Source organism: Aulonocara sp. 'chitande type north' Nkhata Bay, linkage group LG7, assembly GCF_057382095.1.
Source record: "Aulonocara sp. 'chitande type north' Nkhata Bay isolate Kocher_YH1m ecotype deep benthic linkage group LG7, A_spYH_male_GT1.1, whole genome shotgun sequence".
Classification (NCBI taxonomy): domain Eukaryota; kingdom Metazoa; phylum Chordata; class Actinopteri; order Cichliformes; family Cichlidae; genus Aulonocara; species Aulonocara sp. 'chitande type north' Nkhata Bay.
The window spans coordinates 56805853-56829207 of record NC_141350.1 but is presented as its reverse complement, the minus strand read 5'-3'; the positions used below and the strand labels follow the sequence as shown (position 1 = coordinate 56829207).

Here is a 23355-nt window from a genome sequence, read left to right as displayed (position 1 = left end):
ATTTCCTTACAAGAAACCTTTGACAAGTAGACACATATGCTGGTCTTCAGATAAAACCTGCCTCAGAACCTCTTTAGAGACTTCTGAATAATATATATGCCCGCCAAAATATGAATATTCAATTTTACCTTGAAATGTTCTTAATATCTTCCACCAACCAAAAGGCCCCCAAAATTTCCATCATCTTCATTTTAAATACTGATAGCTGACATGGAGTTCAAATGCCACGTTCTCTGTCTCCACACTCTCGGATGTTCATCATCATCTTATTTTGGCTGCTCCCTCTAAGGTGTCACCACAGTGGGTTTTCTACCTTCTCTCCAGTTTTGTTCATCATCTTGTGTCAACTTTTCTATTACACTCTCCATCCTGGGTTTGAGGTCCTTTGTATGAGTGGTTCTTACAATTTGTTTAAAAATTCTTTTCTGTTCCCAGCGTTTCATCCAATCTTACTGTTGCCCGTGTGTATAGGAGAACTTCATGATTTGGGTTTAATCACCATGAACTGACTAACTAAATAACATCAATTCTCTGTACTTTTATTTTGAGCTTATTTCCAAAGTTTCAGTTCATTGTGTCTGAAACAAGCTGGTGTAGCTTCCCTCCTTTTAAAGCTAACTTCTTCTGGTTGGCTGGTCCTGTTAAACAGCATCTGTGGAGATATCTGTAGGACTACAATTTAGAAAAGTTGTCCAAATCTAAAGCAGACTTTTCCTTTTCCTAGTGTTGATAATAACAAAAACATAAAATACAGCAAAATCCTCACATTTACCTTGTTTTATTTAAAAAAAGCTTTGACATTCCAGTGTTTCTGTTTTCCATTTTCTAACAAAAGAGGGTGGCAAGATGACACTCCAGATTGTCAACCATTATTCTCAACACATGTAATCAGATCACAGACACCTTCTGTCCAACCACTCAAACAGATGGGCTCGACTCTTTAAAGAAAAAAAAAAAAGGAAAAAAAAAGGCATTTATTAGCAGATGTGTATGCCACTGAATGTATATTCAGGACTAACAGGAAGGGGAAGAGTTTGTCATTTACTCACATATTCACATTGCTGTGCCAAATTCTTACAACAGTATAAATAAAACTGCACACAACCTGCAGTGCCATCAGTGCCCCTTGGTATTTGTAAACTATGCCTCCATTTGCTTCTTTCCTCCACCTCCTGTTTACTGATGACAGCACAAGATGCTAATTTTGCACAAATTGGGAAGATGCAGCAGCTGATGACACCATTTTGGTTCACGAGTCTTTTAGTAGGGGGAGGAAGGAAGATGAGGGAATAAAGCGGGAATGACAAAACCATTAACACAGGACAAATCTCATAGCATCTACTGCACCTGCTTTTAAAAACACACTGAAGTCCTCACTCACACACAGTACTTCAAAAAAAGGCTGCCTCAGCTATTTACAATTAGGTCCAATGTCTGCCTGTGAAACACACCTGAGACAGAAGAGTTGTCCCAGGACAGTTACTATGAAGCTGCATATTGGCTGGACATATAATCTGGTCTAGTATGAACATGAGTGTCAGTATATCCAGTCTAGTCACAGTCTCCTTTGCATTTATCTTTATAACTGTCACTTTTTCTTTTTCCTTCAGCAACGCAAATTCAAGCAGTTGCATATTCGCAGCCTCAACAGAAAGCATGTTTTTGGTGAACATTCATGTTATGATAGTCATAGATGGTCTCTTAAATAATTCTAATCATTCCTGTCTCTAAAAGTTCTGAAGCCTGATTTCTTCTTTGTGCTGGAACAACCTGATTCCACAAGACCGTGTTTACAAGCACCGCTTCCACTAATGGTGCCACTAGTATTAAAAAACAAACAAAAAAGAAAAAAAACCCAACCCTGATTAAGTAACTCATTCCAACATTGCTCTTTGTAATACTGCAACTACAGAGGTGGTTCCACTTTTAGTGCTAAAGTCACATAAACACACAGGGTACACGAAGCAAAGGAATTTTTTTTTTTTTTTTTAAATGACGATGACAATTTGTGTATGGGGAAACATCAGTCTGAAGGCTTCCTGCAGGCGGTCAGGCGTCCAAAGAGTTACAAAGAGTTCATTGCAAAATTGTGCCCATTTGCTCTCCAATGTGCTGGAAAAGCAATCCTTCAACTGCGTTTTTCTTTTTTTTGGAACTCACCAGAAAATAATAGAGTCAAAAATAATAAAAAAGGAAACATAACTGACCAACACACATAGTGGTTTATTGTGTCTTATATTCTCATTTAGTCACGGAGTTGTGGTTGTTGCTCTTTATTATGTACAATAATTTATTAGATTAGCTGTTCTAAAACTGCGTATTCACTAATTTATTTATTTTTATATATTTATTTTTATTTTTTTTTTCTTCTTCTTCTTCTTTTGCACCTGTTAAAGGAACATGTCTCTTTTCCTCATTTTTACTTAGAACTGTTGTATAAATTCATGAATTTCATTACAAGCTTATGTGCTATAAGAGTTGCAAATGTTCCAGAGGTGTGTGTTGAAAGAAAAAGAAAAAGACATCAAAAACTCACAAACGCCGAGTGAGAATTTCAAGGTCAGAAATGACTGAGAACATGGGAGGCCCAGGAACTTCCATCATCAGTGAAGAGGGAAGGATTTGTAGGATAGCTGGTGGGCTGACAGTAGATGGTGGTGTGGGGCATTTAGGGGTGATGGTCGAGGGCGAGTTATTCTGGACATGCGTGATGGCATTCATATCTTGAGGTTCTTTATAGTTTCTGTTCTCTTCTTGAGCAGATCTCCCACCTCCTGTAGGGAGCGGAGGTAACTGCACTGCACCTTATCCGTAGCAGCTTTCGTAAACGACACTTCCTCCTGAAACACATGAAAGAGGAGGTGAAACCTCACAGTCGGGCAGGAGATACTACAGTTAAACTTTGGATTTGAGGCTTAAAAGATTTAAGATCTGTAATATCCAAACCCTGTTATGTCTTTCTGCAAATTAAGGTATAAATTCAATCCTAATAGAAAATATCTAATGATTATGTCTGTGAAGGTTTCTCAGTCATCCAGGTCATCGTAGTCAAAGGAGCTTGCAAAGAAAAGCGTCTGGACTTCTTTAAGTTGCTTGAAACGTCTTCAAGCAACTTAAAGAAGTCCAGACGCTTTTCTTTGCAAGCTCCTTTGACCATCTAATGATTACTAGTGTCAGGCAAGAAGGTCCTGGGTTTGAATCCACCATATGGGCGGGGCCTTTCTGTGTCTGTGTCGTTTCTGTCCGGGTATTCCGGCTTCCACCCACGGTCTTCTAAATTGCCCATAGGTATGAATGTGAGTGAATGATTATCTGTGTTAGACCTGTGACAAACTATCCAGGGAGTATCCTTCCTCTCGTCCTATGGCAGCTGAGACAGGCTGGAGATTTTGTCAGCTACCAAACCTGTGTTTGTTTCTATTTAAAGAACAAAAACAGAACAAAAACATATTTTTCTCTGCACTAACCTGTGTGTATCCTTCCAAGGTTAAAGTGGACAATTTAAGTGATGTCATGGCAGTCTCTTGGCCCTTTATATGCTCCATGGCCTGTGTCAGCAGGTCTTGCAAATTCCCTGTCAGCTCCTGGAAGCCACACATCACCACTGGCTGGAAAAGAAAAGACACAACAACAGTGTTCAGGGCAAGTAGGTGGACAGCAGAGTATTGTTTATGAGTCCATATGCAGATACAGTACACCTAAAAATGGAAGGAGTGAAAGGGGCAACTGTACCAGAGCTGTGTTTGCATCCTTTTTCTTCTTTTTCTTTTTCTGTAAACTAGTCTTCAGTGGTCGAAGGATCTTGGCACAGTAACTAGCCATCCACAGGACTATGCACACAGTCTGAGCAAAATAAAGTGGTGCATATTATAGACAGCATGAGATTTGGTAGGAAACAAGTTGTAAACTGTGTGTGTAGAAACTGAGATGTTTCACCTCAACAAAGAAGACTAGGTTTTCTAATAAGGACGGCTGGGTTTTTAATTTGCCTTCTTTCATTTCCAATAAATCTCCTTTGCATTTATTCAGGATTTCTGTGGACAGAGGAGGAAAACATGAAGCATCCCAGATGTACAATAATGTTTATTTTTGATAAAGAAAACCATCTAGTGACTCACCTTGAAGCTGAACTACTATTGATTTGAAACCGTTACAGATCTGTGTCTGAAGCTCGGATGACCCATCTAGGAGGGTAAATAAGGAGTGGAGAGAAGAAAATTATCAGGCTAAATCCAATTAGTTTGTTAGTCTTCATGTTACCATTGTCTCTTCTTACCAAGTCCAGCCGTCTCGAGCTCATGTAGGTGGACAGACAACTGCAGGGCTGCAGCCTGACACTGACAGCTTCCACTGGACAAAGCTAGGACCAGACGGGTCGAGGGTGGTCCCAGGAATGGATACTGGAATAACAACATCACCATTACAGCAAAGCACTCCAGTCCGCGCAAATATACAGCAAACGTCATGTGAAAATATGGATGATGTAGAGATTTGGTCGAAACTCTCATCTGACCACTTGGGGTTGCTGTAAATTAGGTTAATTCCAGTTACCCTGTGCAACATGGATCCAATACATTTGGGGAGGATGTTAAAATTGATACATGATGATAATTAAAAGATCATAAGGTGTATTCCTGATCAAAGAGTTTCTGTTTAAGATCGTTTCACTGCTGACTGGGACACGGTGAGCACACCATCACCACACACACACTAACCAGCTGGAGGAGATTTCTTGTTGAAATATTGTGCCTTCGTATTGTTTGATTCTTGAATCTAAAAATAAACTGTTAGTTGCCCAACAGTCACGATTTTAAAACTCAAATCGGACAACTCTAGACTAATGCACTGGCTCCTTCCTGGAGAACAGAATTCATTTTGTGCATTTTCTGGGCAAACGTGTGGACTAAGAAATAGACAGTTGAGATTCAGACTTTGTGTCTAAAAGAAAAATCCTTCAAATTCATTAGAATGCATATGCCATCACCTTTCATGTTTAAAAACAATAAATAAATAAAAATAATCACTCTTTGCCTTCTCTTTCATGTATTGCTGTGAAGTGAGCCTTTGTATATGGGACAAAGGAGTCAGTGAGGTTGACTTCAACTCAAATGTATTTGTGTAGTACAAAATAATACAGTCGCCTCAAGGCACTTTATACTAAACGGTAAAGACGCTACAATAACAGAGACTTGCTTGTTTGTGTGCACCTGTATGTGTTTTTCTGCCATCTGAGCTGCTGTCTGTAGAGCCTGGTTCAGCTGGGAGAGCAGGCTGCTGAGAATTGAGGTCTTGTCTCCCACTCCGTTCTCATTAGATATCTCAGAGTTTTGCTGTGAGGGCATATGTGCCAACGCAGCCAATGAGGCGAGGAGGCGAAGCGTTAGAGAACGTATTCTGAGCCACATGGACTCTTCCTCTAGAGACTGACGTCTGTGTTCATCTGTTAGCTGTCTGTAAACAAAAGAGTAGCACAGGGTTGGATTGGAGACTGTGAGTGAGTACCAGCGTCTCTGTAACCAAAACCCCCCCAAAAAAGGACTATACCTGTCTTTAGGATCCCAGCACGTAAAAACAGTTAGGTCTCTGTTGTCCCTCATACTATCCCAGGGGATGTCATCCTCTTCTGCAGACAAAGACATGGCCTTCACACTCTCTTCCAGACTCAAGACACTGTAAAACAGAAAAATGCAACATCACAATCAACTATAGATAGAAATCCACAAGTTTATGTAAATTAGTGTGAATATTCTTACATATCAGCCTCAAGGAAGAGGTCGAGCAGCATCCTCTCAGTGCGGACCTGGGCAAAGTGCAGCGACTGGTTTAACCTGTTTCTGAGAGCAATGAACTCTGGGATTTTCTCAAACGCTCCATACTTATATGCCTGGATGATATACTCTGAGGTCTGGTGGAAAGAAGACAGAGGCAAAGGAGAGATAAATAAGGAAGGTAACGTAAGAGCAGGAGATCCAGTAAAAGTCTCTGCAGTTAAATCACAAAGAGGGATAGACTTACATCTTTCTGGTTCGAGTGGAAAAACCTGAGGGAGAAATTACAGGACTGGGAGGCTGCAGCAAACTGACCCAGTGACTCAGCATAGCGCGTTAACAGAAAACTGCAAAAATTAAAAAGATGTTTTTAATTAAAGTATCTGAGTCAAAGCTCAGATAATTTCCTTGGGGATTAATAAGGTATTCTGATTCTGATGAGGGCAAGGACACATTCATCCGAAGTACAAAATTAGTCCGAACATTCTTTTACTCCAAATTAGGGCTGCCACAAACGATTATTTTGATAGTCGACTAGTCACCGATTATTTTTGCAATTAGTCGACTAATCAGATCATACATCCATTGGATGTAAAACGTACAACTTATTGCAGCATGCATCTGCTCTTATACAGCCATCATTAGCTTACAGCTTTAAGTGTTTAAGGTCTGTGCTAACTAACAATAAAGACAAGATGATAGTTTATTAAATTTTAATGAAGTTTGCAGATTGTTTCGGTGAAGTTTAATAAACTCAGCTGTCTGCTCCTTGCTATCTAAAATATAACAGGACACCGAAGTATATTCTCGAGCATCTCACACTTCTGATAATCAGTTGTCTGCTTGATGTTTATTCAGTGGTGTAAAAACAATAACTTTAATCTCAGCCAAACCGATTTACTCAGGAACAAATAAAATACTGAAAAAAGCCAAACAATAACATTTTAAAGTTATCTAAGTGACTTATATATCATGTTTAACCCGAGTAGCGAAAGACGGTGGTGGGTTTGAAAACGATTTGCCGGGAGTCCGGTGTTCTCACCGAGCCTTGAAGTGAGCCTTGAACCCCGGCTAGCTATCAAGCTGGTGGGTAACAGACGTCTCCGAAAACGTCGGAGCGCTTTTGAAAATATGTGGTGTCTTGATAAACTGAGCAGATATTTGAAGTTTACACAGCTACATTCTCGCCTGAAAATATTTTAAACATTTATTTTGTGACCCAGAAAGAATAATAACAGTAATATTAAAACTAACTAGATGCCACCATTGTTGGAAACTGAGCAGGAATTCTGGGATAGGTTGGGCCACGAAGTATACACCCGACCCATCCTTCAAATCTGGGGAAACGAAGGGTGCATTTGTCGGCCGCATTTGTCAGTCTTCGTCGTGTCACTGTAACGTAATCGGCCTACAAATGCGGGCACAGGAGGATGCGGGTCCTGAATTTGGACACAGCTACGATACCGGACACTGCTTCTTCTTCTTTGGGGATTTAACGGCAGCTGGCATCCTTGTACATGCAGTGCTGCCATATTCTGTTTCAGTCCATTATTACACTCTTAAATCCTACTTATTCCTATGTCTTGTGGGATCTTACAAAGCTTCAAACAACGCGTCAACTATTAAATTAGTCGTCGACTTGTGACTAGTCAACTAATCGTGGCAGCCCTACTCCAACTTTTCATTTGATTCAACTTTATTTTATATAAAATTGAATTGAAGTCAGTTTCCTAACTTAAGGAATACTATAGATTTTATGTTGCAAACGATTGAAGCAACTACCAATTAAAGTGAAGTATGCTGTTGACCGACATATGACATGGTAGCAGACATGTTAGATATATAGTTAACTAAGCAACCGGAGCCTAGAACGCCAAGGAGCGACCAACCATCGGCAACAAAGTGTTGTGTGACGAGAAATCCGCTTTCTTTCCATGTTTCACCACAGAAACATGTTCTGTACTGACCCTATGGTGTCATGCTGTACATGCTTGGCATCCAGGCTTGAGTAAAGGTCCACTACAGGCTCAAACGCTCCCAGTCGACAGTACAGGAGCAGTAACAGCAGCTTGAACTGGGCGTTGGAAGGACTGTGAGATAGTCCCTCCTGGAGGAGACCCAAACACTGCCACATCATGTCCTCATCTCCTACAAGCATACAGAGACACACATTTAGACACATCACATTACTGAGAGACAGGAAGTTCTGCACTGAAAAAGAAAAACTCACCGGTCTCTGTCCATAAGTCAATGTATACATGAGCGGCCATGAGACAATACATATCAGAAAACTGCAGCTCCGTCTTTAGAGCGTTCTTTCCTGTTCAGAGAGACCAAGAAGTCAGAACAAACAAAAACATGCACAAGGAACACAAGAAAAATCTTTAAAAGTGTTCAGTTCTTGTACAGTAAAGTCACCCTACAATTCTTAGAATGTTGACTGCAAACGTCCAACAAAGTCACCTTTATATCTTAAAAAACATGCCAAATATGACCAAGAAAAGTATGCTTGTCTGTAAAAATGAAAATGAAAAAAATGAAGCCAATACCCAAGTGCTACACGTTGTATATGAAAGACAGGCAAAGCCACTGTGATGTCACCTACCGGTTAGTGAAGACCTATCTGAAACCTCAAGCTGAGCATTTTTACCTTCACCTTATTAGCTAACCGTAAACTGAGGGACACTATCTGCTCATTGGCTAACAGCTTATCAATCATAGCAAAGCATACCCTGTGTGTATCGTCCCTTTTTATTCAAATTGGGACCATAACTTACAAAATGGCCTTTAGTTTGTACTCAATATTGGTCACTGAGACCACAAAGTCATTAGGCAATTGTTGCATACGTGTCTATATATTTGGATGTCTTATTGCAAACATCACAGGAGCTCCCTCTTGCTAATTAGAAAGAATACATGTTTGCTTTGCTCTTCAGACCCAGAAGCTACATCCATCTGCAGTCCATCTAATAGCCACTTTGGGTTGGCTTAAACCAAACCAAAACAAAAAAAACCCCCAACATCTTAAAATGTCTTGTTTTAGTAAAGTAAGTAATACAGATAATTAGCAGGTGCACCTGTGGTATCAATTTGAAACTCCTGAAGCTCGTTTCATTCTCAAGTTACTGCATTCATAAACTTAAATGTCCACATTGCCCGCCCACCTCAGCTTTTTACGGCTGTAGAGTAACAAAACAAGACAGCAGCTTAAAAAAAAAACCCAAACAAACAAACAAAAGAAAACAAACATCTGACACTTGAAAATTTTAAGTCCGTAAACCAATAGATGACATAACGTTACCAATGTCTTTCTATTTTACAGTCTATGTCATGCATAACTGCAGTTTTATAACTTTATTGAACACACAAAAATGTATGAAAGCACTTTTTTATTCCTGGAATTTCTGAGAAAGAAGCCCTATTAGTAATCAACTATCAGCATGTTCAACTGGATGCTGCTGTTATCAGAAGAAATGTGCCAGCAAACAAGGAAGGCATTCACACTTTGCTGTTGACAACATCACATATCTGTCTGGCTCCATGACAAGATTTCACACCTCTTGGCTGTGGAAAATCTGATGATCCTGAATGAATGTCAATCTTATGGGTCTAAGAGTGAATAAAAATGTTGCTCTCACCAAACTTAAGCCCATGATGATAGTGAGCCTTAAGCTCTGTGATAAGATGAAGTTTGCCATCCACGTCGAGGGAATGATGCAGCCCTAGTGCACGGCTCAGCTGACAAACACACAAATGCCTCTGCAGCGCCTTGGTGTCCTCTGGAAAAGCAAATCCTTCCTCTTCCTGGTTGCCCAGTGGAACTGCTTCACTAAGATGATTAATGAACTAAAAAGAATTCAAAGACAGAAATGTGTTTCACGACCATGCTTTTCATTCTGCAAGAGGCAGTTCCACAGTTCTGCTTTAACTTTCTCTCACCTGAACGTGCTGCTCAGGAGACAGCAGGTGTAGGTATATTTTTAGGTCAGTGATGCAGCAGGGCTTGTCTCCAAACTTGTTGAAGAATTGCACCATTAACTCTAAAGGCTCACCTATTTATGGCCAACCAACAGACTGTCAGACTGAGGCAACAGGACATACATAAATACATGCTTATTCAGTATATATGTGTGTGTGTGTGTGTGTGTATGTGTTTTACCTAGCAGGCTTTCCTCAGGACAGCCTCTTTCTCTCAGTCTGTGCATTAATTCAAGACGAGCCAAGTAAGGCCCTCTGAGTGAGCGGGACTCTTTGTTGTCCTCCCCCTTAATCCTCTCCTCCACAAACCTCACCACCTCAACCACAGTGTGATGTACTGAACCCTCTGAACAGCTACAGGATGGACAGAAAAAAAACAAAAAACTTCAGCGTGGACAAGATATAATATTATGAAGAAATAAGAGATAAATTGGACATATATAATATTATATAATGTCTAATTTGGAAAAAAAATATCCTCTATAAAGTTTGGAGAACAGCACAGCAGACGGTCATAGACACAAGGTGTTCCACATCTTGTTTGTCTTGCTGAAGGATGTGTGTATTTTTTAAATTAATAATTCATTTAATAATTAACACATGGCTTTCAGCAACTAGTAGGGATTTTTAAGGTTAAATAGGAGGAATGCCTTAGTGAAGGGACTTTTAACCACAAGGTTGGGCGATTGGACGAATATATCGACGATAGACTCAGCTTTCCGTTGATCGTTTTTACAAGAGTGATTTATTTATTTGCACATGGGTAAGTTTGCTGATAATGTTGGTTGAAGCTAAGAGATGCAGCTGCGAACAGATGCACCCTCCTCAGAGTGCGCTCAAATGCAGCGATTCATTTACTCACAACAGAAAGAAAGAAAGGCAGTAGCCTATGTTCAGAAAAACACAAAAATATTTTATTTAAATAAAAAAACCACAATGGTGGGGAGGGAAACAAAGAGAAACTGGCTTCTTTTTTCCACGATAACAGTGTTTATAGGCTGTTCCAGAGTTTATCTGTCTTACACACTCGATCAAACAACAAAAATTAAAAAGTTAAAAATCAAAATGTCTCTTTCATAACATAAAAAACCCCAAAAAACAACTTCCAACGTAATGTTAAGTCTTTTGTGCGATTTGGCGCATCTCAAATATATAAATGAACAATCCAAAAAGTAGCTATATTAATACTGAAACAAACAAGAAAAGAAAGTCAATTATTAATTATTAAATATTAAAAAGAAATATTCCTTCCAAACCAGACTTACAAATTCTAAACGCGCAAATCAGTCCATACATGGTTATACTGCTCCTCCCATCAAAAAGTCAGCGCATGCGCAAATATATTCCGTCCAATAATCGTTGGTTATTGGACTGACGATTTTTGGTTGGAAAACCGAATTGCCCAACCTTATTTAACCATCATGTGTGGGTTTTGTTAAAGTAAGGGAACAGATGCAGAGTTCACACGGATGGAAATCTTTATGCATTCAAACTCAAACACCTGCGTACTCACTGTTCGCCTTCTTCTGGCGGGCTCCACGACTGATCCACCAAGTGAAAGAGAGAGTCAAAGTAAGCCGGGTAGAACTGCCAATCATCAGGACTGCAAAGAAACACATTTTTTTGGTTGTTGTTGGCTGATATCTGTACTCCATCAGAAGTGATGTGCATCGACTGATGCCATGTTCTGATCAGTTATTGGTCTTGGACAGCTTGTGCACTGTTAAGATAAAACTCACTCACTTTTTAAGTAGCAGTTTGTGGGCCAAAGCGTTGCACTCTGGCCAGCGTTGCAGTCGCTTGTACAGCATCATACATTTGTTTTCTCTGCTCTGCAGCTCACTGGTCAGCTTCTCTGTGCAAAAATACAAGTATTAGCTGAAGAGGAATTTCAGGATGCACAGCATCAGATTTATAAGCCATGTGTGCCACATTACTTCAAACTATCCCTGTTATTTTATTGAGAATGCTGTTTAACACTTTATGTTCTCACTACAGCTTACTTTAAATATAAATAACTTTTTCTTTTTCCTGCCAAACATGACTGATACTATTTCAAAGTGTTAATGTCACATGGTCAATTTAAGAAAGTGTGTGTGTTTGTGAGTGTGTGTGGGGATCTACCTACCCCCAAGTGGGCCCCGGATCACTTCAAGGGCCTCTACACATTTCCCCAAGCGCTCTAGGATCATAAAATACAGTTGCACCTACAGAACACAAAAGTCAAAGTGAAAAAGTAAGGACTGTGCAATATTCTAACATTTGTATTTTCATCTTAAACATGTATGCAGTTAACACTAAAGTGCAGAAATCAGGGTTTTTTTTTCTGGCAATTAATGTGCCATGGGTTTCATTCACTAAAAGTTTTTTTAATGCCAACATGACTACTGTAACTTAAAATATAAGACTCTCTCAGCTGTTAATGAAAATCCAAAGGAAATTCTGAATTTTAAAAATAAAAGTTGAGTAACTGGGATTTTGCCAGAATCCTGCTGTCCATTTAAGTTGGTTTCCATTGTCATAACACTGAAGTCATAAAGCCAACATACTCACCTCTGCTTCTGCTTCAATCTTTTCCTCCTTGACCATTTTTTCCACCATGCGTTCAGCCAGAGGCAGGAACATGGTCTGAGCCAACTTTTCATCTTGGGCTGAGATTGCCTTAGAAACAAGCACACAGTACTTTTACTGTCTGTTACCAATCATTCTAATATTTCAGCATTCATGTTATAAAAGCTTTCTTGTACCTGCATCACAAGACTCATGACCGACCAAAAGTAATAGGGATTCTTCGGGACAATTTTATACAAGGCCATTCCTGCCTGTAAATAGGAGGATGTAGCCATTAATACATTAATTCTGCTCCTAAATCAATGGAATTCATTTTCACGTAGAGCTGGGCGATATGAGATTTTTTTCATATCACGATATGTTTTTTTTCATTTCAGGCGATAACGATATCTATCACGATATAGGCCAAATAACTATATTTGTAAGATTTAAATGTGCCGTTGCTCACAAGTAAAATGTGAAATAATCAGCAGCTTGTTTTTATTTAAATATTTATTTCCCATAATAAGTTCAACAGGGTAGATGTACTTAAGGAACATGAGACTTTTTCAGATAAATAAAGGCAAATATTGCAAACTACACAAAAGGCAGCCGCTAAAGCGTTTAAGTTTCAAAACAGAACAAACGAAACAGACTAAATTGTCAATTCCACTTAGAAACAAAATATTAATTCTAAAAATAAATCTTAGTTTGTTTTACAGAAGAACAGACAAAACTGACTAACTTTTGTCAATATCAAATAAACTGAGAACTAAAAGGAAATTCTCAATCTCTCCTTGTTGTATAGCTTAGCTTTTCAAACAGTTTTAACAGTTACTTTAGTCTGACAAAAGCCGAATGACGAATTAGCGCTTCCAGTCAGAGACTGAGGCTACGTCCACACGTACACGGGTATTTTTGAAAACGGAGATTTTCCGTTTTCGTTTTAAAAAAATAATCCCGTCCACACATAAAGGCAGAAATGAAGGAAAACGCTGCTATGAACATGCCAAAGCAGCAGGTGGAGCGAGATTCCTAACCGTGCAGAAATGTTGGCCAATCAGAAGTCTAGAAGCCTCGGTGGGAAAAAGTAAACAAAGCTGGGGCATAGAAGCAGAACCGAGTCGTATGTGTGGAGGGACAGTAACTGTGTGTATATGTAAGCATTTAAACACTGCAGAGAGTAAAATTAACAGTAACAGTATTGTAGAAATTCATTTCACCGAAACAATAACGTGGCGCACAGTGTGACGCATGCACCAGTTTATTGTATTTCCAGACTTGCTTTCGGCACAATTTACAGTGCACGCTACTCTGTTTTTTGTCAGACTTGAAATAGCCGAAATACCTTCACACTACGGAACTTCTATGGCTCTTCCGTTCGACAATCTCTCCGGCATTGGAACCAACATCTGTGTTCCCTTCGGTCACGCTCGGTTGATTTTTCTAGTCGGCACACGTGCAAACACACGTGCGGCTTGGCACTTGTGCTGTACCTAACAAGTCACGCGACGTGACGCTGCGGCTGTGATTGGTTCGGCTCTGCGCTACTTAATTTGGATTGGCTGACCTTTTTTTTTTTTTTTTAAGAGGACAAGAGCGGCGAGGTCTATCGCGATAGCTTAATTTCTCTATCGCGTAAAAGTTATATCGCGATACATATCGTTATCGTTCTATCGCCCAGCTCTATTTTCACGTGAGCCCATAAACCTGCTTGTTGCTCATATTTGCTCTTTTTGAGCTGTCTCACCTGCTGCATCTTTTTGTATTCTCCCACACGAGCGTACGCCATGAAGAGGTGAGAGTGATACTCTTCGCTTAGAGGAACCTTCTTCACTGCAGCCTCATACAGCTTGGTGACCAACTCAGCTGTGGACAACACACATATTCAATATTCAGTCATCCAATGTTAATACCAGCTTTCATGTGTGCGCATATATACTCACGACGATGCATCTCTCTGTACAGTATAGTCAGAGCCTGAAGCGAGTTGTCATCAGTGGGCTCGAGAGTGGCCACTTCCTGGGCTAAAGTGAAAGCTTCATCCTGCTTTCCAGTCCTCTGAAGGCCAATCGCCTTCAGGACCTGGAGGAAGCAGAAAAGACTGAGTTATAAAACTGAATGAGAAGGAAAAGGCAAAAAAAGAGAAAAAGATAAACATTACAGATTTCATTGGCACGAATAAAATGGCAAGCCATTGCAGAGGTTTTCAGTTAGAGCTAGAAGCACAATGGCAACCCAAACAAAGGTTTTCAACAAGACAATTCCAAAGACAAGGATGCACTAGGAACCTAAAACCTTCTGATGTCAAAAACAGTTTAATAAACAAATTAAATTTCTGCTGTCTTGATCATTTTAGAGCCCCACCTGTAACACTGCAGCAGTGGCCCACCTGTAGTTCAGTGTACAGTGTGCCTTAAGCATGAATTCACAGTACTGCAATGATACTCTGCCACTTTGGCTGATGATTGGCTGATTGCTTGCAGTCTGGGAATGGCCCATCTGACTGCAGAGAGCTCTTTCATTGATGGAGGCAGTGTACAAAGTATGTAATATAAGTGATGGTGATACAGCTTCAACTCCAGGATGAAACTTGGAAATTTTCCCAGCTTCTGGCTTCACTTGGGAATTGGATCAACCCAGAATCAGACTCTTCCTTTTCTTTTTTAAGAAACATCAGGACCTTCTCATGATTGCCTGATGCTGACTTCATTTTTTTTTTTTTTTTTTCACGGTGAGTTTTCAACTAAAAAGCAAAGCGTTTAGTGTTTATATATGTTACGCAACAAGTTCATATTTGAATTTCCTGTTGCTTTTTTGCAGCGGTGTGAAATGGCCTTAACTGTTACTTTGCTACAGGCTGCAAAAAAATAGCGAATGCCAACATCTTTATGCTTTTGTTGTTTTAGAAAATAATTTTGAGATGAGACTGTGATTATGACTGGATACCATTGTCACACCTTGGACATACAGAAGTCGTTTGATCATATAACACACACACACACACACGCGCACACGCACGCACACACGCACGCACACACACACGCATGCGCGCACACACACACGCACGCACACACACACGCACGCACACACACACGCACGCACACACGCACACGCTCTGGAGAAAAACAATGCTGAGAGACAACAATGTGGAAACTTGATGGGCTGACCCAACACACAAATACTGGATGTGTGTTACTGTGTGTCCAAGCGGACTTCAAAAAGAGTATAACAAGAATAAACGCTCGGCCGTCGGGTCTCCTGCCTTCTGTGTAACCAACAGAGTATTACTGAGGAGTTAGAACCAACAGAGTCTCGGGGACTAAGGATGTAGACCTGCTACATCCTTAGCAATCTTATTTTTATTGAATGAGCCACATTGCTCCTATTGGCTGCCCTTCTCTGTCTCTCACAGACCTCTTGCTGAAAGGGGTGAGTGCAGTAGCATTTAAAGCTACAGACACACAAAAAAAACAAAAAACAAATAAACTGGGGTATTCAGGCATGGTCCAAAAAAATTGTGTGGTATTTAGTAGAGCAGGGCGATATGACCAAAAATATTTATCACGATATACATTTGAAAATTTGCGATAACGATATAACTGACGATATAATTGACACTAGACAAAATACTTTATAACTCCACAACTTTATTAGTGCAAAAACCCCCATCAATGTATTTTCACTTAAACAAGCAGCTGTTTTTTTATGTGCATTAAAGTTATATAAAAATTTAACAGTGCAAATGCAAATTCCTTGCTGACAGTTTAACCAAAAGGCATTTCCAGTGGAAATTGGCCGACATATCCTCAGCATAACCATGTATAATATCCACAAAACTTAAAAAGAGGTTATACACACAATACGGTAATATTATGTTGAAGCACAGTACGTATCACTCCGCGAGGCTCCTGCCTACGATGCCGTAGTGCTCCGACAATCCATCAAGCGGTGCGGCTTCGTAGCTTAGCAAAGTTGTACTAAAACATTTGACAGATTTTCCAGCGCCGTGTACCACATAAAATTGTTTCGAGGTCAGTAAACACAACCAGAATTCATACATAAGGCACACGGGATTATAAGGGGCACTGTCGATTTTCAGAAAAATCAAAGGATGCCGTATTTTCCAAACAACACGGTAATAACGATGGGCCATTAGCATGCTCTACCAAAAATAGTGCTTTGTTGTGTATCTGACGGACGAAAGCTAAACCAGTTCCACACCACTTAAGTTGCAGCATTTTTACAAACCAATTCTGGTTCATCCGTTTCATTCAACGATCCGCTTTCGCTCTTCTCATTCTGCGTCACCGCCATTGGCGTATGTAAACATAGGCACTGCGCATGCGCGTTTTACCCATATTCTATCGCGATATTTCATTTTCCTATCGTTGCCCAAAATTACACCAGTATTATCGTGAACGGTATGATATAGCCCAGCCCTAGTATTTAGTGCTGAAACTTGTAATATACATTCTGAGAACAGGGAATAACACATGTCCCTAAGTCTTAAGATATGGGACCTTAACTTTAAAAACAAGATGGGAGAAAAAGTCACTCTAATGAGTCTGACCTACTCAGTCGTCATTTATCAGTTTTAAAACTTTCTTACCAAGATCAGGAATCCTACCAATTTTTACATGTTATATTAAAAAGTAATTATTTTGTTATAACTTGGTAGCAATACAGTGAGAGTAGCTGAAAATAAACATGATCTAAGGGTGGGTGGTATAAACGGTATACGGTAGAAACAATATAAATTTGGCCAACGGTAGAGATTTTGACTATACCACTCTATCGCGATAACGCATGTTGATGTCGTCATCAAGCTGCGCCTGTTTTGGTTGAAAGCATTGCAGCAGCTGCAAACAACATCATCTGCAAATTATGCTGGGCGACAGTAATAGCAAAGAGTCGAAGCACTTTTGGAATATGGGGAAAGCCAAAAACTGCGCTTCCTCCACTTCCGTACCATTGATTCATTAATGCTGAATTCTCTCGCGGCTGCTCTATTCCCATGTTGTTGCAGTATATTAATGACTAACCTCGTAATGTGGATGGATTATCTCAGTTGTTCTCCTAACTGAAGTTTGGTCTGTTTATAGCATCCTACCATGCAATTGCATTTGTCCCTAACCACCAGAAACCCTCACGTTAACTTTTATCGAGTAGAAAAAAAGTTTGCGTTCATCCTTCAGCTTCACTGTGCTAATGTTATGCTAACGTAGCTGTTTTGCTAGCGTTCAAGTAGCACATCATTATATACGAGCTAGTCCCTAGTAACCCTACAAATGTCACTGCTGTTTAGTTTTCTGTCTTCATTTATGTTGAAAGTGACAGCAGAGCTGCACGTTTTAAGTTTTTCAGAAACCTCTCAGTCAGAACATGCTATATCATGTTTAGGTGGAAACTAGCGAGCTAACTTCCTGCTAACTTCTAACTCCATTGAATTTCATAAATTCTGTTTTCATGGATGTCTGGATGTTAAACTTAATTGTTACACCTGGTAAAGCAGCAACACTGATCATTTTATTAAAGATGAAAAAATTTAGACTGTTGTTAACTCTCAGTGATGCCGCAGTGTTCGTTTGACTTTGGGACCTGAAGTTGACAGAGTTTTGGACCCAGATTACTCCGCAAGGCCCTCGACTACGGCAGCCGTAATGCTCCGACAATCCATCAAGCGGTGCGCCTTCATAGCTTACTAAAGTCGTACTAAAGACAGATTTCTGCGCACACTGTCGATTTTTGAGAAAATTAAAGGATTTTAAGTGTGCCTTATAGTGTGTAAAATACGTTCTACAGAAGAAAAGAAATATATCGCGATATATATCGTTGCCGCACATGCTTCAAATTATACCGTGATATGGATAGTAGGCCATATCGCCCAGCTCTAGATCAAACCAGTAAAACAGTTTATTTTTGTGATCTGCAGCGGAGATGAAAGTCAACTTCAAATTTTCAAACTGTTGGACATCTAAAGTGTTACCAGAGTGAGAGTTAGCCGAGTTAACTGAGAGAGTTAGCTATCATTGTGGGACTGAAAATCCAGAGTGTCTATAATCCCAAGATTAGTAAACTCAGTTTTTACTAACACCGGGATTATACTTTCTACATCCTTGAATTTCATTAGACGGCAAGTGTGAGTGTCCACATCAATGTTTTTTGTGACTGTGCAGACTGCTCCGAGAATTTACATTACAAATATACATTCACTCTAGACCGGGGGCTTCAAAAAAGCATAACAAGTATGACTACTCAGCTATCAGGTTTCCAGGAGGCTTTGTCCGCAAATAAGTATAATGGAGGCCCAAATCTGCCTTTTGGACCATGCCCACTTTATTAAGAAGAGGAAAAAAAAGGGGACAAACTGAACAGCAGTTTGGGAAAATGGCACAGCCCCACTCCTGAGACATGCTGAACTGACAAGTGTACCTCTGACCTGTTGTCCAGACGTTATTTTAATTCTGTGACTTTAAGACAGCTGTCCAGTCCTGCTGCAAATCTCTAATAGTGTGCATGAATATTCCGCTTTACAGGTGCTAGATGTGCATGAATCCACTGGATTATTGCAACACCTGTAACTAGCACTGAAATTCAAGCCTGAGCAAAACCTTGATGCGTCCCTCTTCATATTTTGGGACTTCAAATAATGTGATTATTAGAGCAGATGAGCACTGACACTAAAATTTTATAAAATATACTGTTTTTAATACATAAGCTCCACTGACCTACAGACCTGTACAGGTTCCTTGCAACAGTGGAGGAACCCTCACAGAACACCAACAGAGCTCAACACTTTCAGCATGAACAGTCATTTAGTCACCCACCTTGGCACAGTGCAGGTCCTTATGTTTCTTCAGCAGTTTATCTGCCTGCTGTATCGCCATTTTGTTATTGCCATTATCAAGGTAATCTGGGAAGCACAAGAACAACATCGCTTTTATTTAATATTTATTTGGGGGATTGACAAAGTAATTCAGAAACTATTTTGGTTTTGGATTCATTTTTTTCCTGTTTTCTAAGCAAAAACATCAGAGTGGGCCCAGCTTATCAGGGTTCGTGTTGCAGAGCAGGATAGTATTTGCAAGGGTCTGGAACGCTGTTTAAACAAAATTTGAAATTTTACCATATTAATCTGAGTTACAGATGCTTTCACGTCTATCTGACCTGTAAAAATGATCGGCAGATAATGAAAATAACTGCCAGTAAATCTTTCACTATAATTAAATACAGCTTATCTTAGTGAATGGTTAAAGTATGCGGCTTCAGACATAGACAAGAGATACCTCAGTACAGCTGAGTGCCAAAATTAACCGTACCAGACAGCAGTGTGCTTATGTCATGTCTATTCTCTCGGTTTAAACTGTCATCACAGGAGGGAAAAGTTGCCAAATCCTACAGAAACCAGGGGAACCCTGAGGTGTACTTAAGACCCGGTATTGATCAAGTTTCAGCTCTAAGTTGCAGTGAAACTGCAATAACTGCATTACAGTTTAAGCTTCACTCCCAAAGTAACACGGGGGGGGGGGGGCGCAAAAATCCCCCGCGCGCACACGCACACAGATATGTATACACACATAAAACAATGCGTATTTTCGGTTTGTAGACTTGAAATACTATTTATTTTCCATCAGTGCAAAACTAGCAGTAAAAGAAATTAAAACAGCTTCAACTGGTGTGAACTGTTTTAATTTCCCCTCACGGAACAACACCAAATAGTCCATTATTTACGTTATTCATCAGCACTGTTACTGAAAGGTCCGCGAGCTGACAGCTAGCTAGCAAGCAAGCATTACATCTCAACCGCTAGAGTTAGCTTGAAGCATTGTCCTTAAACTACTATGAACCTAAATTTAGCTGGGAGTTAACAGTGGAACCTTCAGTCTGCTACAAAACAACTAAAGCGTCACAGTGGCGTTAATCGCAAAGGAAATATATGTCAGACAGTGGAAGCCAACTTGCATCAACGAACAACTTTTCTTTTTCTCAACCTGCAGCATGTGCAGGAGCTTATTGATTGACTGCAGCTTAGCTGACACACTAGCAAGCTAAGCTACGCTACGCTGTTAAATAGCGCCCATGAGCTAGAGGAGAAAGCACTTCGACTTTGAGAACGAGTCAAGCCGAACGACAAATAATGTCCACACGTTTCATTGCAACAACACCACCGAGAATCTCTATAGATTTAAAAGGGACAGGCTGTTTCATTCAGAGACCCGACACTGGAGATGTGTTCTACCCCGGCTTGGTTGAAAACCGGGTAAGGTGCACTGTCATTGGGCGCTGCGGGCAGCAGAGTCCGTGGCTGCAGCTGGAGGGGCCGCATCGCTGCCCCACGACTCCAGCAGCCTCTAGTTTAAACATATTCTCCAGGACAGGGCACAGCTGTGTTTACCGAACCTCCACACACAAAGAAATGTGTAACTTTCCATTGAAAACTTACCGTATATAGGTCTGAGCCTCCTGTCGTTTGGATCTTGCACATGGCCTCTCGCCGCCATGGTGTAGTTTACCTGCTGAGTAGATGTTCACGCATGCGTATTCGAAGCGACCTCAGGAAAGACTAAAGGATTTTATTTCTCGCTGAAAACGCAAAAGTATTGTCAGGATGAAACCTGTCTCAAGTTTTGACTTTAAACCTATAATAATACAATATGAAAAACAGACAACTTGCTAACGATAAAAAATTTATTTCATAGCCAAGGAAAGTAGTTTTAGAATAGTTCGTGTATTTGTGGCAGATTAAATGTTTCGCTATCCAGATAGATAAAAAAGAATTGTAAATATTGTTTAGCTGTGTTTATCACCTAATAAGTTTAAAAAAAAAAACCCAGTTAGGCTGTGACTCAAAACAAAGCTAATTCGGGGCCACAAATTGTAGTAAGACTGGCTATTTTACTAATAATTCAGATTTAGTCAAAGCCCGGCTTTTAAGATTTTAGATCATAATTACAAGTTAAAAACTGAAACGTATTCAATCAAAGCTCAAAGTTAACAGATACAAAGCACAAAAGCAAAGCCAGCATTTTTTTTACTATAGTTTTTGTAAGATTACCGCATGAAAGAACAACGAACTGTCAGGTCAGTTCCTTGATCATTAATATGCAAATTTTCATGACCATTGATCAACAACCACTGATCAATGGCCATGAGTACCATTCACAGAGAGTTGGGGAATGGCTGCACTCATATCATTGTAAGATGGTGAAAGATGTACCCTTAGTCCCCTACTCGATTTGGAGATGGTCTTTCCCTTTTCACGTAAATGGCCTCCCTGAATCCCTGCTCAAACCAGCGTTCCTCCCTGTCCAGGATGTGTACATCCTCATCATTGAAAGTGTCCACTGGCCTGTAGGTGTAAATAGACTGCGGAGTCCTGGCCTGGCAAGTTAGCTCTTCTGTGTTGTGCCATCCGCTTTGCTAGAGGTTGTTTGGTTTGGTATGAATTATGGCAATCCTCCTGGCACTTAACTCATTCATTGCCATTGACGTCTATAGCCGTCAATTGCAGTGAATGAGTCAATGGGTTTAACTCATTCACTGCCAATGGCTGGCAGTGAATGAGTTAAGAGCGTACACTACATTACTATGTTTGTGTCGGAGGACCCGATCCGGACCAATTTTTGGCGCATCGTGTTTTGGGGTTTAGAAGCCAAGGAGATGTGGTGTTTAGAAAAAAATGTGTCTCAACTATTCCAATACTCCTGCCACATACAGGATCACTAAGGGTTTTCACTTAGGCAGCAGCTGTCATTCTCTCCTGGATAAGCTGGAGCTAGGTGTCTTCCTAGCTTTGACAAATGTCCATTTGGGATAACCACATTTACTCAGAGCCTTCTTGACGTGATGTTCCTCTGCTTCCCTGGCTGCAGTGTCTGTGGGGATGGTTTTCGCTGTATGTTATAGCATCATAGCATCCTGATGACACCCAGCTTTGTGTTCCAGTGGATGGATGAGAGTCAAACCTTAAATACTGATCCATATGCGTAGGTTTACGGTACACATCAGCTTTTAAATGTCCCCCATTACTGATGGAAATCTCACAGTCTAAGACAGGGGTGTCGAACTCCAGACACCGAACTCCGGTGTCCTGCAGGTTTTAGATATCACCCTGTTTCAACACACCTGAATCAAATAATTAGTTCATTACAGGGCTTCTGGAGAACTTCAAGACATGTTGAGGTGATAATTTAGCCATTTAAATCAGCTGTGCTGGAACACGGACACATCTAAAACGTGCAGGACACCGGCCCTCGAGGCCTGGAGTTCGACACCTGTGGTCTAAGATGACTAACCTGCCACTTTTCATATCCTCCCTGGTGAATCTGATGTGTTGGTCCACTGAGTTAACCCTTTAGCGTTCCAGTCAACCATTTGGTAGAGCACATTTTCAGGCCCTATATATAACTGAGGCTTTCACTGAAATTGACCTACCTTGTTGAGTCTTTTCTACCAATTGGTTTACATCTGTAATGCCAAAAAGATCCACCAGAAGGCACTGTGAATGGACACTGTTGCCTCTCCTTATACCTCTCCCAACCAGGAAGTCAGAAACAAAAAAACATCCAAAATATTTTGAGTGCTTTTGATTAAACTAAGGTAGGAAGATATAATTTTTTGATATATGATAGTGTTAGAGGACATACTAAACAGATGTATGTCACTTGACTTGGTCAACCAAACGGCTGATTTGTCCCTTTATGGTGCTAATGCTAACATAACCCAAATGTTATTAAAATTGATTATTTGCCACAAAATCAGACCACTAGACCCATTTTGTTTGTCCATTGCGATTGATAAATCACATTAAGTGTTAACACAGCAAGAATATCCTGAAATAATTTCCTCAGTAAGTCATTTTTGTAACTTTCTGAGTTAATATTAGTAAATATTGTAAAAATCAAGAATAACACGTGGAAATCACAAATATCACAACTGATTAAATTTTAACCAAATTATAGTAGCTGGTAAATTAATATTACTAAGCATATTGAACAAGTACTATATGGATGCTAAACAATTATATGGCTAAAAATCACATGGTCCTGTGGCATGA

At 40.1% G+C, this 23355-nt stretch overlaps 1 protein-coding gene across 1 annotated transcript; it reads right to left on the bottom strand.

Moving 5' to 3' along the window:
- Positions 1 to 762: 762 nt before the first annotated feature.
- naa25 (N-alpha-acetyltransferase 25, NatB auxiliary subunit) lies at positions 763 to 20936 on the bottom strand. The gene is made up of 24 exons (XM_086301533.1): positions 20743 to 20936; positions 19127 to 19212; positions 14243 to 14381; positions 14047 to 14165; positions 12494 to 12568; positions 12300 to 12407; positions 11875 to 11953; positions 11490 to 11601; positions 11260 to 11349; positions 9928 to 10100; positions 9708 to 9820; positions 9407 to 9614; positions 7999 to 8088; positions 7736 to 7916; positions 6016 to 6115; positions 5754 to 5905; positions 5545 to 5670; positions 5208 to 5451; positions 4277 to 4400; positions 4119 to 4184; positions 3937 to 4034; positions 3733 to 3843; positions 3468 to 3608; positions 763 to 2840 (listed from the first exon to the last, which is right to left on the bottom strand). Exons 1-24 carry the CDS (start codon positions 20798 to 20800, stop codon positions 2718 to 2720), a joined length of 2916 nt encoding a protein of 971 aa, XP_086157659.1. The 5' UTR covers positions 20801 to 20936; the 3' UTR covers positions 763 to 2717.
- Positions 20937 to 23355: the final 2419 nt, after the last annotated feature.